This window comes from Corticium candelabrum, chromosome 15 (assembly GCF_963422355.1).
Source record: "Corticium candelabrum chromosome 15, ooCorCand1.1, whole genome shotgun sequence".
Taxonomy (NCBI): domain Eukaryota; kingdom Metazoa; phylum Porifera; class Homoscleromorpha; order Homosclerophorida; family Plakinidae; genus Corticium; species Corticium candelabrum.
The window spans coordinates 6740416-6756251 of record NC_085099.1 but is presented as its reverse complement, the minus strand read 5'-3'; the positions used below and the strand labels follow the sequence as shown (position 1 = coordinate 6756251).

The window sequence follows — 15836 nt, the reverse complement described above, 5'->3', positions numbered from 1 at the left end:
AAGCCAAACGGCAATGTAATATTGCTGTGCACAGCTTACCAAATTAGTCATTCAAATGAGTTGACGACTTTAGATGGATGTTGAATGATCAATCTACATTATGGTCAATGGGTGATTACACAAAAGTAAACTTTTAGCTATTGCTTAACCATCCAATACGTGTCCTGTAGCAACATCTACTATAATTCTAATCAAAAATTAAGTGATACAATCACACCAAAGTGTCATGTAGCTAAACAAAACAGGCTTATTAGTAGTTTCTGTAAACTATGGGAGAAGAATGAGTCCACACAGCAGAGCTGGTCCTTTTGTGGTAGCGAGGCCGTTGGCGCTCAAAAATTTTTGTCAGATCACAAGTTGCTAGGCCACTAGGTGAAAAGATCATCTCAGCAGTTTCACCTTGACATTGCTTGGAAATGGCAGAAGCAACTGATGAGGAACGAGCCCATTTTGGAATCATCCTGTTAGAATTAGGATCATTTTCATCAAAGTCATCATCTGAATCATCCAATTGAACAGGAGTCATTTCATATGACACAAGTTCAGCCACCTTATGCACAAGTCCTGGTGTTATGGTTAAGTTTTGGGCAGCTGCAGATTTCGGAATGCTGAATGTGTCGTTGTGATCCTGACTTGACTGCCCACTATGTGAAAGCAATGGAACAGCAGCCATATTTGCAGTTACATCCATTTTGGCAGATGCAAAAATTTCTTTCAATTTTGATCTGTTTTTCTCTGCTTCTTCACGAACCCTATTCAATTGTGCTGCTACTTTATCTGCTTTACAGTCACCAACTTTCTTGTGAGGTTCCAATACCATTTTGCAGCTGTCTTCATTTAAATGCTTCACTCTTTGTTCCTCTCCCTGCTTCCTTCTCTCTTCACACTCCTGTGCTTTTTTCTCATAAATTTCCTTCTTTGACTTGCACTGTTCCTCTCTCACATGTCGTATCCTTTCACTGTTTTCTGCTACCAGTCTAACTTTGCTTACCATTGCTTGCTTTGCTTTCTCCTGTTTGGCCCTTTGCATTGCCAGTCGACGCTCTCTCACTTGGCGGCTTTGTTCTTCCCGTTTCCTAAATTGACACAGCTATATCACATACCGTAACGACCATATAAAACCTTCTACAAACAAACGAATTCCCATGGGAATTCGTTTCCCAAACTAAACAGAGACAAAATGTGTGAAATGCATACAAAAGCCTATGCTGAATAGCCCTATACTTGATCTATACCTAGGTAAAAGTGGGAAGGAGGTGGCTAGGGCAAAACATGCTTGACGGTAACATTTATCAAACAAGAAGAGAAAAAGCAGACTGGAAAATCAAGTAAAACTGATGGACTGTCTAGGACTGCATTTGCGCCGGGCACACGTGAGCCCAATGGTCTTTAGCAAACTGGCATTAGAAAGATGCTAGCAGCAGTCATGTTTACACAAATTAGGTCCTCGCGTGTATCTCCCAAGCATATGGGAATGTCAGGAAAATTTGTGGTGCTTTCTGCTTTTCGTGAGTACTACTGCACAAATATTACAATAATGGCTGAAGAATAGAAATTTCGGATATTGATCTCACTTTATGGAGCTACAGGGGTGGATATTCTGTCATCTTCTACTTGCGGAAGTTTTTTAGGAAGGTCTCCATGCAAACATAAGCACATATGGTGTGTTGATGTCATGCGACCACTAATGCTGTTCTAGCTAGAGCTGCTTCCATAGTCTAATCATGATTAGGGTGTACAGTAGTCCCTCCCATTTGCAACCACCCCAAAAGCCCGCCAAACTTGGTCGTAAAACGGAGGTGGTCTCTCCCAGGTGTACATGTGACATGCCTACTGCTCACATGACTTCTGCAAAGTCCCTAGGTAGACATCAGCCTCCCTCTCAGGCTAGATATTCATCATCACCAAGGTCAAGCCCAGCACTGTCTTCCGCATCTGTGTTTCTGAGACATAAGGGACAGATTCCAAGAGTAGTTGTAGATCCACACTTCTTGGACGTGTTCACCAATATTGTATATACGCCGAGGCCTGGTTGGTCGCTAACAGAGGTGCACATGACACATTTTAGCGGTTGCTGGTCGTATTACGGAGGTGGTCACTGACAAGAGGTAGCTGCTATACAAATTTGGTCCGTGCACAGCTAGTGTGATCGTAAACAGGTGGTCACAGATGAGAGGGGCACATGAGAGGGACTACTGTAACACCAAACTAATCATCGTTAGGGTCCAGTGTAACACACCCTAGGACTTTCAGAATATTTTGAGCATCAAGATGATTATGATCAGTCTGTTGGTTCTAAACCACATAGTTTGTTGTACTCATGAGAGTTTGAAACAAACAATTCTTTCCTTTATAATAATTGTTGAGTAACTAGAAGAGTGCAAGTATTATGAACATCATTCAGTAACATTCACTCTTCCATCTGGAATCAATCTACTTTAAAAAGGGTAACTGCAGCTGACAGGAAAAATGTTTTAGATTTTTAAGTTTTAAGTCTTCGCTGAGACATAGCAAGTCAAAGTTGCTTCTGGTTCTTCAAGTTCCGGTAACGTGTTATAATGGGTGTGGTGTAGTGTACACGTCACAGAGGGGAGGCGTGTGTGCCTCTGTATAGTCAGCGGTCTGTAAAAATGACTACATCTTCATATCCAAGGCAACGCTGCTAGGGTAGGCGCAACGGCAGCAACAGTTATTCTTCTGAAGAGACCTCTGAAGGGATTTACGTGATGCTGACGTTCTGTCATTGCATGAATCGCAGAATGAAGATCTGCTGGGAGACATTATAGTGACTAGACCACATAGGTTCGAGTTCAGCGACAGTGTCTCTGAAGATTTGAGATTGCCTGCTGCCTTGGAAGCGGACGAGGAAGAGGACAGGCTACCCGATAGCCTGTCACCATCGCAAGTAGGAGTAGCAAATGTAATCGATGCACGTCCGGGTAAGTAAACAATCATCACAGGTGCACTTGCGGTCGTTGTGAGATGATGGATACATACTTGTGTGGAGTGCGTGTGCTGTCAAAACGTATTTGAGGTTGTCTCAAATAATGACGCAATAATAATGTCAAATACTAGCAACAATAGCGGTACAGTGTACCGGTGTGTTCATGCAAAACTCTTGCTGTGAGAAAGAGAACAAAATGAGTTGAAGTTCATACGTTGAATTTACGTTGACACAAGGTTTGACTTCACTGTACAGTATACTGTAATGAATACGATTCATTCACTACACATGATGACCGAGCACCTAGAGACGCGAGTTTAGATATAGTCATCAAGAGTCTGACCTCTCCTAGCCATTTGCAGTACTTTTGGTCATGCACAAGAGTCTTTACCCTCCCGCTTCTCAAATATGGCTCTTCTTTTTCTTTTGCGAAGGTTCCAGAATGCTGCGATCTTGAAGGGTGGAGGCAGGGAGTTGGAAATTGGTGGCCTCAATTTCGCTCTTCTACAACCCAGACCAAGTTCTTGAATAGACCTGGCTGTACGTATCTCGAAGCAATCGGGCTAAAAGTAGCTACTACAGACTCCTGTCCACTCAGTAGGACACGTCATACTCAGTAGTAGTCGCCTGGACAACACAAACGTCTCTGCAATTGTCCTCCTTAGTTGCGATTCCCACTCTTTTCTTAGCTTGGGGATCCTTGGAAATCAAAACACTCTTGAGTATGACTTGCGCAAATTAGTGCATTCTGCAGCCACACAACACAGAACCATTCTTTCGCCACAGATTCCTTTGTTTACAATACATGCTACGTCTCCCCTCTGACGTGTACACTACACCACGCCTGTTATAACGCGTTACCAGAACTTGAAGAACTGGAAGCAACTTTGACCTGCTATATCTCAGCGAAAACTAAACTTAAAATCTAAAACTATTTTTCCTGTCATGTATGCAACTAGAACTATCAATTTCCAAAACAATTTTTTGATTTTTGCGTTGCAGTTACCCTTTAATTCACACTTAGCAAGATTGCTATATAGGGCACGTCGAGGATACCGTTGTTATTCCCCGAGGGGAGTGGCAGCTAAAAAGCGAAATAATTAGGAAGCGAAGTAGAGGTACCGTACTGACGCGATTAATACCCCACCCATGGTTGGCTAGCATCAAAGGTAAACTAGGGGATGGGACTTTACTCAAAACCTGACACCTGGAGGTGTTAACTGGTGGAAGTAATTAACTTAATCAATGGACAAGTAACTAATTATCCACCTGACAAGCCATCCCGCACACACTTCCTGTCAATGCTAAATTGGTTGGTGGTTTTGACACCACCGAGCCATTGCCTTGATGCCATTCAACAACGCTGATGTTGTATTCAACAGTGAAGCTACAATCTCTTGGGCATAGCTGCCTAGAACACGTTGCCAAATGCGTAGTAGGCAATTAAAGAAGCTAGTCTATATAGAAAGCGCCAATTAGCACCAATTAAAGAACAAAAGGGTGTGAAAATCTTAGGACCTGGACCAAAGGTGGGGATAGGACTCTACTCGAGGCCTAGGGTATTATTCGCGTCAGTACGGTAATTATCGAGGCAATTAGTTGCCACTCACCCGAGGCGGAATAACAACAATATCCGAGATCCACCCATACGATAAGTGATTTGTATTATGCAAGGCCATTGGTTGGTTTGAATTACCATTCATTTTGAGCTGTGAGTACATAAATTTTACTTGTTACTTGTTCAGTAACCGTTCTGTAATTAATTAGACAGAGTCTAAGTCCGTTGGCTGTTTAGTAGCTCATTAAAGGCATATCAAATCATCTGTGCGTTATTGAAACCAGCTGAGTTGTGCTGTTGATCATAGCAATGGTAGGGTATACGCGTTGCCTTTGATGGCGGTATCAGTGTACTAACGATTTGTACCCGCTGTATCAACCAATCAGGGCTGGCAAAACCCACGTGACATGATAAAAATAGTGCATATTTTGCACTACTGTAGAATAATTAATAGCTGATGGCTTTAACCAATGGATGCCTGGGATTTTTATATAGGCAAAATTGGATCCCGCTGTTTTGAAAAAAGATTTGATGCCCAGGGCTTGGTATGGCTAAGCTATGGTATATTGCCAAAACTATTAATGTTAACTCACTTTTTCATATCCTCATTCCTTTTCAATCGTTTGGCTTGCAACTCACGTTGGTATTCACTGATTTTTCTTTTCTTCTGCTCCACAGCCTCCTTAAACCTACTCATCTTGTGAAGTTGTTGGTCCTTGGTGGGTGTATTCCTTACCACAAAGCTCTTCACAGTTGTTACAAGGTTCTTCACAACTGTTTCTGTTCGCAAATCTAATCGTGTTGAAATGCCCCTGCTTGCAGGAGTCACTGTACAGACCTAAATAATTGTTATTTAGGAAGTATATACAAACCAGTTTCTTAAGACAACTCCAACATTATGGCACCATTCTACTTACTTTGCCATGATGTAATGGGAAGATTGACTGACCACTCTCATAGTCAACTGATGTTTGTGGTTGACCATTGACAAGATTAACTAAAGAGGAACAACAAATATTACTTTACTGAGTAGTGTTGCTTCAATTAATGGAAATTCCCACAAAACTACAAGTGAAATTGATAATTTTAACTGCCCTGTTTTTGTTAGTACATTTCTTTGTTTTAATGAATGCTTATTGATATTAACTTAAGCTGCTAACTTGAGGATGTGTCAACCAAGACACTTTGTTTCGCATGATGATGAATAAATAGCTTATGTTTGTGTATGTATCATCTGCACTTGCTTCTGTTCCCTATTGCTTTGAAATAGAATGTGACCCTGAGGACAGTTTGAGCCTGTAGAGCTGTACTGAACTTGATTCTGATCCAGAGGCAGACTACAGAAATCCTAAGTGCTTCATAATCTTGACTATGGCTGAGAAAAAGATTTTGTAATCAAATCGTCCTCAGTTGCTGTTTCAGTACTAGATGAAATTGCTATATGGTGTACATTTGCTAGTGTTATCTCTACCATAAATATGTTTAACCAAAATTTTGTATGCACTAAAATGTACATGATATACAGTATGCTCCTGTTTGACATGGCATACATCATGAAACTACAACTGCTTACTTTGAATATATCTGATCAGATTTTCAAATTCCTTATTTCATTTGATTTTAATATTAGATCAGGTGGCAATTCATAAAGCAGACTGTGTTGCATAAGAGCAAGCTCGTGCAATAAGCTGAAATTGTAACTAAATATGCCCGTCCTGTGATGATCATCAGTCTACTAGTAGTGACTTGTGTGCCTCAAATATCACATGAAACTTAACTGAATGCTAATAAAAACATACACAAAAGTACTGTAATCCTGGAAATTTTAGTAGGCAATCAACTTTCGTGTATTCACATTGATGGAATTTCGTATGTGAGAAAATTTGTTGGCTACATCTTGTAAGTCATTTGTCGTCAGTGCGCGGAAGCTTCTGACACCCTCAGAACAGAGTTGACACTTCCACCAACATCTCGCTTGCAGGTAGCTTCAGTGTTATTCTGTTAAGGGTACTCATGATAGCAGTAGAAGATGCTTTGGTACCCTAGTCACATGTCTGCCTGTCTCTGATCATACTGAAGTCTTTCTTCTCGTGACTGTGTAAGGCCATCCCTAGCCTGCAGAACAAGTACACTGTATCTGGCTCCCAAAAAGTACGCCATTTCTGCCTGAACCAAATGCATAGGAAACAAAGAAGGCAAAATGGTTTGTGTGTCTGCCAACTTTAGAGCACGTGTACAAAGGATCGACAGAACTCGCAAATGAGCATGGGCTTACAGACGCCTCTTGCAAATCAATTCCCGCGTCAACTGCGCAAAGACTACGAGATTGCATGACATGAGAAAGTCACCTGACCTACGTGATGTCAATATGGAATTAGTGGCCACTTAAATTTGTAGGATATTAAATTTTAAAACTTTGTCTTATTTACAAAATTTTCAAAATTTACAAATTAAATTGCTTAAGAAAATTTCATGATTACACTACAGTATACCTGTAATTGATGTTGTAGAGTCCACTGGTGTTCCCGATTGATGGTTTTCAATCTGCTTGGAAATAGAAACCAAATGATTACTTTCATCTGCAGCTTCTTGTTGCATCAACTGAACTGGCGAATGACAAGAATGTGGTTCTGGAAGAGATCCCAATATTTCTAATAGCAAATGATTGATATCAACAGCAGGGTCTCATGTCTTACCTTGCCCTTGAACACCAGTAAAATAATTTGAAAATTGCGAGATTGGACTTAGCTTGTTGTCTTGTTGCTCTGTTTCATTGTAGACGATTTGAACATCCTGTTTCAATGGTGGCATAGCTGTTTTTGTAGACAAAGGTGTTCCATGTAGGGTTCCTTTTGTTGGTATTCGTGTAGACAAAACCACTGGAGACACAGCTGTTGCAATTGTAGCTTCTACTTCTTGCTGATCAAGTGCCAAACGATAAGTAGCCTGCTCTGAAGACACAGTATCTGTAACATGAACATCTTCCTGTTTCATGTCAGGGATGCCAGGCTTGCCATCTTTCTGCTCTTGAGAGGGCACATATAATGTCAAGGTAGTAAACTGAGATACAGTGTCATTCCACTGGTCATTCATACATGTAGTCAAAGGATCAGCAGTCTGCTCCAGCCCTGAACTACTTTCTACAGAAGATGTTTCGCTAACACGATCTTCGTTTTGGTGTTTGGCAGTGGTGACAAATAAATCAGTAGCCTGCGGCATAGCAATTCCATGTACAGATGCAATTTTCACATCTATAAAAAAATCTGTAGGTACATGTATGGTGCATTGGTATAATTCAATACAAAAGATACTTTTATGATGCTCATAATCAATGTTTCTATCTCTTTCATTTGCTGTATGCACAAACATACCTGAGTCATCTAGAGAGAAAGATTGATACATCTATTATACATTAGCACACTTTGGAATACACTCATATTTACCTGAACACATGGACATACTACATCCACCTGCCCACCCTTGCAAACACACATGCCAGGGTTGTACAGTGCGACTAAATCACTCGCGTTTGCATGTGAGTTTTGGACTTGCGACCAAAGAATTATTTCTAATTGCCATGTGCAATCGAGTAAATTTGACATATACTAAGCCGCGTTTGAATTCCATGCAATTCATGACTGCTTTTGAGAAACACCAACAGTGTGAGCTGCAGCTATTTTGTGTTGTCTCTCTGTATCTAAGGTAAATACTGAGACTTCCCGTTACATAATTATACTTACACAGCAAGTTCCAGCTGTTAGTACTTTGCCTGATCTTGGTGAACAACAAGACATTTGTTTTTGGTAAGATCGCAAATCTCTCAAGAAAGGTTTGTGTGGACATCATGGAATTGTTTCAAACATATTTCAATTGTAACTAACTTACTAAGGAACCCCAAAACCCTACTTTAACTTAAACTGTTTGGCATAATGTGGGCTAATAAATGCAGCCAAATTTAGACGTGATGAATGCTAAATAAAGACTCAGTGTCACCATGCCATATCATATCCAAAAACACTCAACAGCTAGCCTCGTCCCCAGAGTCACGTGAGCCTGGCAGTGTCCGATTCTCGTATGACAATTTCAGCCTTCCGTGTGTCTGGACTCACTGCGCTTACTTTCACACACTTACTTCACTAAGTGTCACCCCACATCATAGCCTTGGCACCCTACGTGACTAAATAGTACCTACGTCACAAACTCAATTAGCTTATATCTATCTAATGTGTGACCCAGCAGATTGTGTATCATGCCCAAGCCTCCAAACAGTGCATGGTGACTCTCCACGGTGAGTGATTCACCACGTTCACGCTCTACAAATCTCAAGACGACTTCAGCATGTGGAAAAGGTGAGGGTATTCCTACGTTATTGTCCTACTCTTGTAGACTGGCAAGCCTGCCAAGTCTAGTTACAGCGATCTGGACTTCGCATGTAGTTCCCTCGTTGTTTCGTCGCACATCCACTATCTGCATGGCCCTTGCTAGTGCGCAGACTCTATTGTAAAGGCCAGTAGGGCGCGCAATGGCAATGAGAGACACATTGACGTGGAATTGCAGTCCGGTCTTCGTGTTTTCAATTATGATGACTTCGGGAGGGTAAACTTGAAGTCTCCAGGGCCATCCTAGAGGGAAAAGACATCTTTGTCCGCACAATCAACGAGTGAACTACACGCGAAGTCCGGATCGCTGTAACTAGACTTGGCAGGCTCACCAGTCTACAAGAGTAGAACAATAACGTAAGAATACACTCACCTTTCCACATGCTGAAGTCGTCTTGAGATTTGAACATGGTGAATCACTCACCATGGAGAGTCACCATGCGCTGTTTGGAGGCTTGGGCGTGATACACAATCTGCTGGGTCACACATTAGATAGATACAAGCTAAGTGAGTTTGTGACGTAGGTACTATTGAGTCACATGGGGAGCCAAGGCTATGACGTGAGGTGACACTTAGTGAAGTAAGTGTGTGAAAGTAGGCACGGTAAGTCCAGACTCACGGGAGGCTGAAATTGTCATATGGGAACCGGACACTGCCAGGCTCACGCGAGTCTGGGAACGAGGCTACTCAACAGCTACGTGAGCACAAAAGTTCGGTAAGGCATTACACAAGCTGAGGCAATTCATTGCACTCCTAAGAGACACAACTGTCTGCAGTGGAAATAAATTCATCATTTTTAAAAAATCAACAACACTATAATTTGTATCAGACAGGAAACAGCTGGCTCGCAAAGACAAAGACCTGCTTACAAGTGCTTGTGTAAACGGGGTATAAGTGTCTACAACGGAGTTTGAGATTGAAAATCAGACTAGTTTCCATGTTATAATGGTTCTCCCACATATTACGTATTGTCTGTGGAGTAGATGATATTAGAAACTATAATGATGTACGTAAAACAAAATTATGAAACTAAACAGTAAAAGCAAAGTTGAGTCGTGTTTCGAGTCTTTCGACATGCTGATTATAGACAATTATTCACTTGAATGACTAGTAACAGTAAAGCTGCATATACTGATCCTTGTATCAAATAGTATAAATACTGTTAATACAGATACTACTGTAGGCTCAAACTGTTATTGACTTATTACAGTACCATAAAATTAGTGCTTGTCAACAGTTCCCACCCAAGCTTCCCAATCCTCAATGGAAACTCTCAACACCATCACGATTGCTGTGACTTCCTGGCAATGATTATTTACAGTCGAACCTTGCTAATTGCTGCCAAACCACGCCCCATTTCAGACCACGCCCATTATTTAAAAACCATGTTCTCAAATTCAGTCCTGGTCCTGCAAAACAATGCTCTATTGCTATTATTCACATTCAAAGCACTGCAATATATAGAACTTTGAGACAACATACTAAAATACGTGTGCTCAGTGAATGTTGCATGGGCACCTGCTACATGAGGTGCCTTCTCATGATTCACTGAGCACACGCAAACACACCCACGAAAACTTGAAAAAGAGCCACGATTTCAAGTTATGTCATAACGAAGCAGAGCAAGCAAACATCTTAGGGTGGACTACGCTCTATGACATAGTCTTTATTCCTAGTGCAAAGAGAAAGGCGGATCGCATTCTTGTCTGCCACGGCAGTTTCGCTCCTCGTACTTGATATTTCGAGAAAGCTAACAAGTGTGCTAGGTTCTTTATCTACACATTTACCATTTACCATCTTGAAATAGCTTGTGCTGAATGACAAGCACTTTGTCTATCGTTTTCTTGTTGCAAGTGACCCGGAAATGAATGGAAACCAGAGCATTATCGTACTACCATGATGACATCCGAAACTCGGAGCATGAAAGTAGCCATGGAGAGGTACTGGACACCGCCGACAACTCGGATCATGCATCTATCGTGCATGGTAGCTACTGGCCTCAAAGTTCCAGACCCCGTGCAACAAGAAAAATATTGAGAAATTGCTTTGTCATTCAACAGCAAGCTGTCTCAAACTGGTAAATAGTAAATTTGTGGATGAAGGCATGATTTCAAGTTTGCATGGGTGTGTCTGTGCGTGCACGTGAATTCGTAAGCGGGCACCTTTAATATTGTGTGAGACAATAGCAGAACATACAGGACTGTAAACAATTGACTATAGATGATCATGTTCATGAAAAGTCAAAGACAGTGCATGACTGGTGCATCACTGCATACTTACAAACCTGGTGAATGGCACTCTTATCACTTGTTTTCTTTCCTGTTAATCATTGCAATTACTGGCCCTTCACTGTGCGCTTTCTGACCACATACACAGAAACAAAACATTTACAAATCAGGATGTTTTGGTACCACCTTGAGGGCTCTGTTGTCACAACTATCAGGGTCTCCTCATGTGTGGTGCTGTGCAACAGGCGAAAATTTGTGTTTAGTTTTGGCAATCTGAATTTTGTTTGGAGATCCTCCCCCTCTGGCTAAACAATTATTAGAGCACAAAAAGGAAGAATGCACTCATTACGTAAATAACCAATTACTGAGCTACTGTACTAAGTAGGTAACGTCTCCCAAGTCCTTAATTGTAGTGCATGGTTCTTCCTGCAATTCTTGTCTCAGTAACCTGTCTCACCACTCCGCACAGAAGCTTAGATATACAGTAAGAAACCATACACTCCTACAGTGCACATACTGATTTAAGGGTAACTGCAATGCAAAAATGTTGGACATCGATTGTTTTAGTTGCATACATGACAGGAAAAATAGCTTTAGATTTTTAAGTTCAGTCTTCGCTGAGATATTGCAGGTCAAAGTTGCTTCCAGTTCTTCAAGTTCCGGTAATGGCCGTGGTGTATGTACACGTCACAGAAGGGAGACGCGTGTGCGCCTGTAAAATGACTACATCTTCATATCCATGGCAATGCTGCTACGGTAGAGGCAATGGCAGCAACAGTTAATTCTTCTGAAGAGCCCTCCAGAGGTTTTCACGTGATGATAACGTTCCGTCATCGCATGAACTGCAGGATAAAGAAGATCTGCTGGGAGCCATTACAGTGACAAGACCACACAGGTTCAAGCTCAGCAACAGTATCTCTAAAGCTTTGAGATCGCCTGCTGCCTTGGAAGCGGACAAGGAAGAGGACAGGCTACCCGATAGCCTGTCACCAATTGCAAGCAGAAGTAAGAGTAGCAAATGTAATCGATGCACATCCGGGTAAGTAAACAACCACCACAGGTGCAGCTGCGGTTGTTGTGAGATGATGAATACATACTCGTGTGGAGAGCGTGTGCTGTCAACATATTTGAGGTTGTCTCAAATAATGACATGATAATAATGTCGAATACTAGCGACAATATAGTGGCACAGTGCACTAGTGAGTTGACATTCGTATGTTGAATTCACGTTGACGCAAGGTTTGACTTCACCGTACAGTATACTGTAATGCATATGACTGCATTCACTACACATGAGGATAGCACCTACACGCAAATGTAGTCATCAAGAGTCTGATCTCTCCTAGCCATTTGCAGTACTTTTAGTCCTGCACAAGATTCTTCCTTAACCCTTCCAGTACCTGTCAATAGTGCACACTAGACTACGTTTTGTCAAGTTCGATCACATGCTAAATTACCTTTACTCCGCCTCCGTTTAGTACCCGGGTTTGCATTGCCGTTTCCCCCGAGATGGAGCCTTACTTTCCATCGACAAAATTATAGATTAAACAAATTGCTAATAAATTCTCTTTGAATGAGCCTACTTTGAGCTGTCTACGTGATCGCAATTGCCAGATATCGCTTGTTGTGATGACGTCACACCATGTCTTATTACAGACCACGTGACTTTGGAGTTGAATAGGCATCTTCCTGTGCTTCGGTAGCCAATAAAAATATTTTTAGCCATTAGACACACCCTTTGGGCGTGCCTATACATAGGCCAAATTTTAGCGGCACACGTGCCTTCGTCACAATTTTTGCTGAGACGGTGCACGACGCCCTGGCCGTACGTTGTTCTTCGAGGACATTTCGCCAAGACTTTAGAGGCAAAAACAATGCATTCAGACGTTTCTTATGTGTGTTTCGCTTCAAACGCATCATTTGAGGCCGATGCAACGGAGAACAAGTGAGATTTTCCGTTTATGAAGACAGCGATGACGCACCGTGATGTAAGTATATCATTTGGATGTCTAAATGTTTCGCTTTTTCACGATCTTTTCAGTAAGCGTTTCAGTAACTGTTTTGCAAGTTTGGCCGTTAGCTGTTGGCAAGAATTTTAAGTTATGTCCATAGCAATGGCATGTCCTCTGTTGCTATGGCTATGTACCCATATGTTTTGGTTAGAGAATGCAGTCTAGAACAATCTTTCAAACCGTTTTCTAATATTCTACGTTTATTAGCTCTCTAGATGACAATTCGACGCACCAGAAAGCAGATCTTCTCGATGATGAAGACAGTGGCGACTCAATTAGTGTAGCGTAGACAGGAAGTCGACGTGAACGTATCAAAACAATCATCAATAGCTACGAGAATTGTATCATTCGAAAGTGCAATTAACAGGCTTTTCAACTGTGTATGTATTGTAATTTTCGTGTCTATAATGTTGCTACAATTGCGAATAATAGGTAAGCGGAATGTAGCTTACGTGCGTGCGCTACCCAATAAGTACATTCTTGGTGATATACGTGATCCCGCCAGAATGTCGGTAATCTCTACGTAATATTATTTAGGAGCGCGGTTCGAAAAGGGTTAACCTCATTTTTCCCGCTTTTCAAATGCGGCTCTCCTTTTGTTTTGCGGAGTGCTGTGACCTTGAAGCGTGGAGGCAGGTAGATGGAAAATGGTGGCCTCAATTTTGCTCTTCTACAACCCAGACCAAGTTCATGAATAGACCTGGCTGTACGTATCTCAAAGCAATCATTCTAAAAGTGGCTACTACAGACTCCTGTCCACTCAGTAGGCTGCGTCGTACTCAGTAGTAGTCGCCAGGATGAGACAAAAGTCTCTGCAATTGTCCTCCTTATTTGCGATTTCTACTCTTTTCTTAGCTTGGAGATATTCGGAAATTGAAAAACGCTTGCATATGACTTGTGTGAATTGGTGCATCCTGCAGCCACGCAACACCGAACCATTCTTTTGCCACAGATTCCTTTGTGGACAGTACACGCTAGTGTGAAGTCTCTCCTCTGTGACATGTGCATACACCACGCCCGTTACCGGAACTAGAAGAACTGGAAGCAACTTTGACCTGCTATATCTCAGCAAAGACTTAACTTAAAATCTAAAACTATTTTTCCTGTCATGTATGGAACTAGAACTATCAATTTCCAACATAGAAGAATTTTTGATTTTTGCTTTGCAGTTACCCTTAAGTCTGGCTCATGAATGTCCGGATCATGCCATTTGTGTGACCTTTCCATGCAGTAATCAGTGTTCGGTCAACACAATTTATGGCCGGACATGGACTTGTTTTGACCTGACAATATCCGGTGTCAAAGCGTTATCTTCCACTCTGCTTTACCACAAACATAACATACCGTATAAGATGAAACATTGGTGGGAAATTATTTTGGTGGATTGGCGGATTTTTCAGCACCGCCAATATAAACTTCGCCATTAATTTGGCCTATGGGATATGTTGACGTCATCAGGCACGTGGATCAGCAAGATGGTATAGGTAATCCCTGCTTGCCGTCTGTTGTGCCTAAGCAGTAGTTGAAGACCATGCAGTAAGTTAGGGAAATGTGAGCCCGAACACAGCTGTCAATCACAAACACATCAACACCACTTATGGTAAGACATATATCAGTTATTAAACAACAATGTCCACCCGCCAAATAAAATCTGCCAATATGCTTTGTCCGTCAATTTCTTAGCAAACCGCCAAAATAAATTTCCGCCAATGTTTTATCTTGTACGGTATGTGTAAAGACATACCTAAATGTGCCAATGGTCTGGTGTCCGAGGCAAGGTCTGGACCTTCAAGGCTACCCGTTTTGGCATTCTTGGTAATCTGAACAAAAAAAACTTCACTAATGCGAACAGGGCTTGGCACGAGGCTGTTTGGATTAGCAAGGTTCAAATGAGAATTCACCCATCAGGTGTTCCATTATCGCTATTATCCACTCCACGTAGGACCACAATTAGACACTTACAGTAGCAGCTAGAACGTCCTGTTTGAGCCCAATAACAAAGACTACTCTGCATTTAGTCTTTGATATGCAGTTTTCATTTTCGTAGTTTGTTGTAGTGTAGATACAACCTTGGAATTCAACTGTACAAAAATGAAATGGTAGAGCATGTGGTTTCAATTGACACTATAAAAACATAATGTAAGACAACCAGACAGCAGAACTAGAGCGGATTTTCGTTAGAGCAAACAGAGAGTAGTATAATAGCCTGTTCACACTAGCATGGTTAGGTAGCCTAACCGAGCCAAACCAAACCGAACCGCGTCAGCTAACCGTGTTGGCCTGCGCTCACACTGACAAAGGCTGAAAGCGCGCTGAGGGTGCGTAGTCAAAGAAAGTGGGCGTGTATTCAGCTAACTGTGCATATCCGGATAGTTCTTGTGATGGATTGTAGGCAAGATGCGATTGTCCTGTTTTAATTGGCATCTCAGCAGTCCATCGCAGTGAGATGTACAACACCGAGGTCTCAGAGACAAGTTTTCACTGGACTACTGAACCGAACCGTGGTGGCACGGTAGCTTGAGGTGAGCCAGCTCAACACGGTTTGGTTTGGTTCAGTTCAGTCTAGCCGGCGTTCACACTGCGAAGTGAAGCCGAACCAAACTGTGGCGCACCGTGCTGGCACAGTTACAAACGCTAGTGTGAATGGGCTATTAGATTGAAGAGTGACAAGATACCATCTAAAAGAAATTTACAGCAGACAAATTTAAGTTGTGG

The 15836-nt window shown here is 41.8% G+C and overlaps 1 protein-coding gene across 1 annotated transcript; it reads right to left on the bottom strand.

The window, feature by feature from the left end:
* Positions 1-126: 126 nt before the first annotated feature.
* Positions 127-15151, bottom strand: LOC134190850 (inner centromere protein-like). Its single transcript, XM_062659382.1, has 7 exons — positions 15084-15151; positions 7814-7882; positions 7199-7753; positions 6995-7132; positions 5420-5499; positions 5096-5340; positions 127-1076 (listed from the first exon to the last, which is right to left on the bottom strand). Exons 1-7 carry the CDS (start codon positions 15133-15135, stop codon positions 251-253), a joined length of 1965 nt encoding a protein of 654 aa, XP_062515366.1. The 5' UTR covers positions 15136-15151; the 3' UTR covers positions 127-250.
* Between the last annotated feature and the right edge of the window lie 685 nt (positions 15152-15836).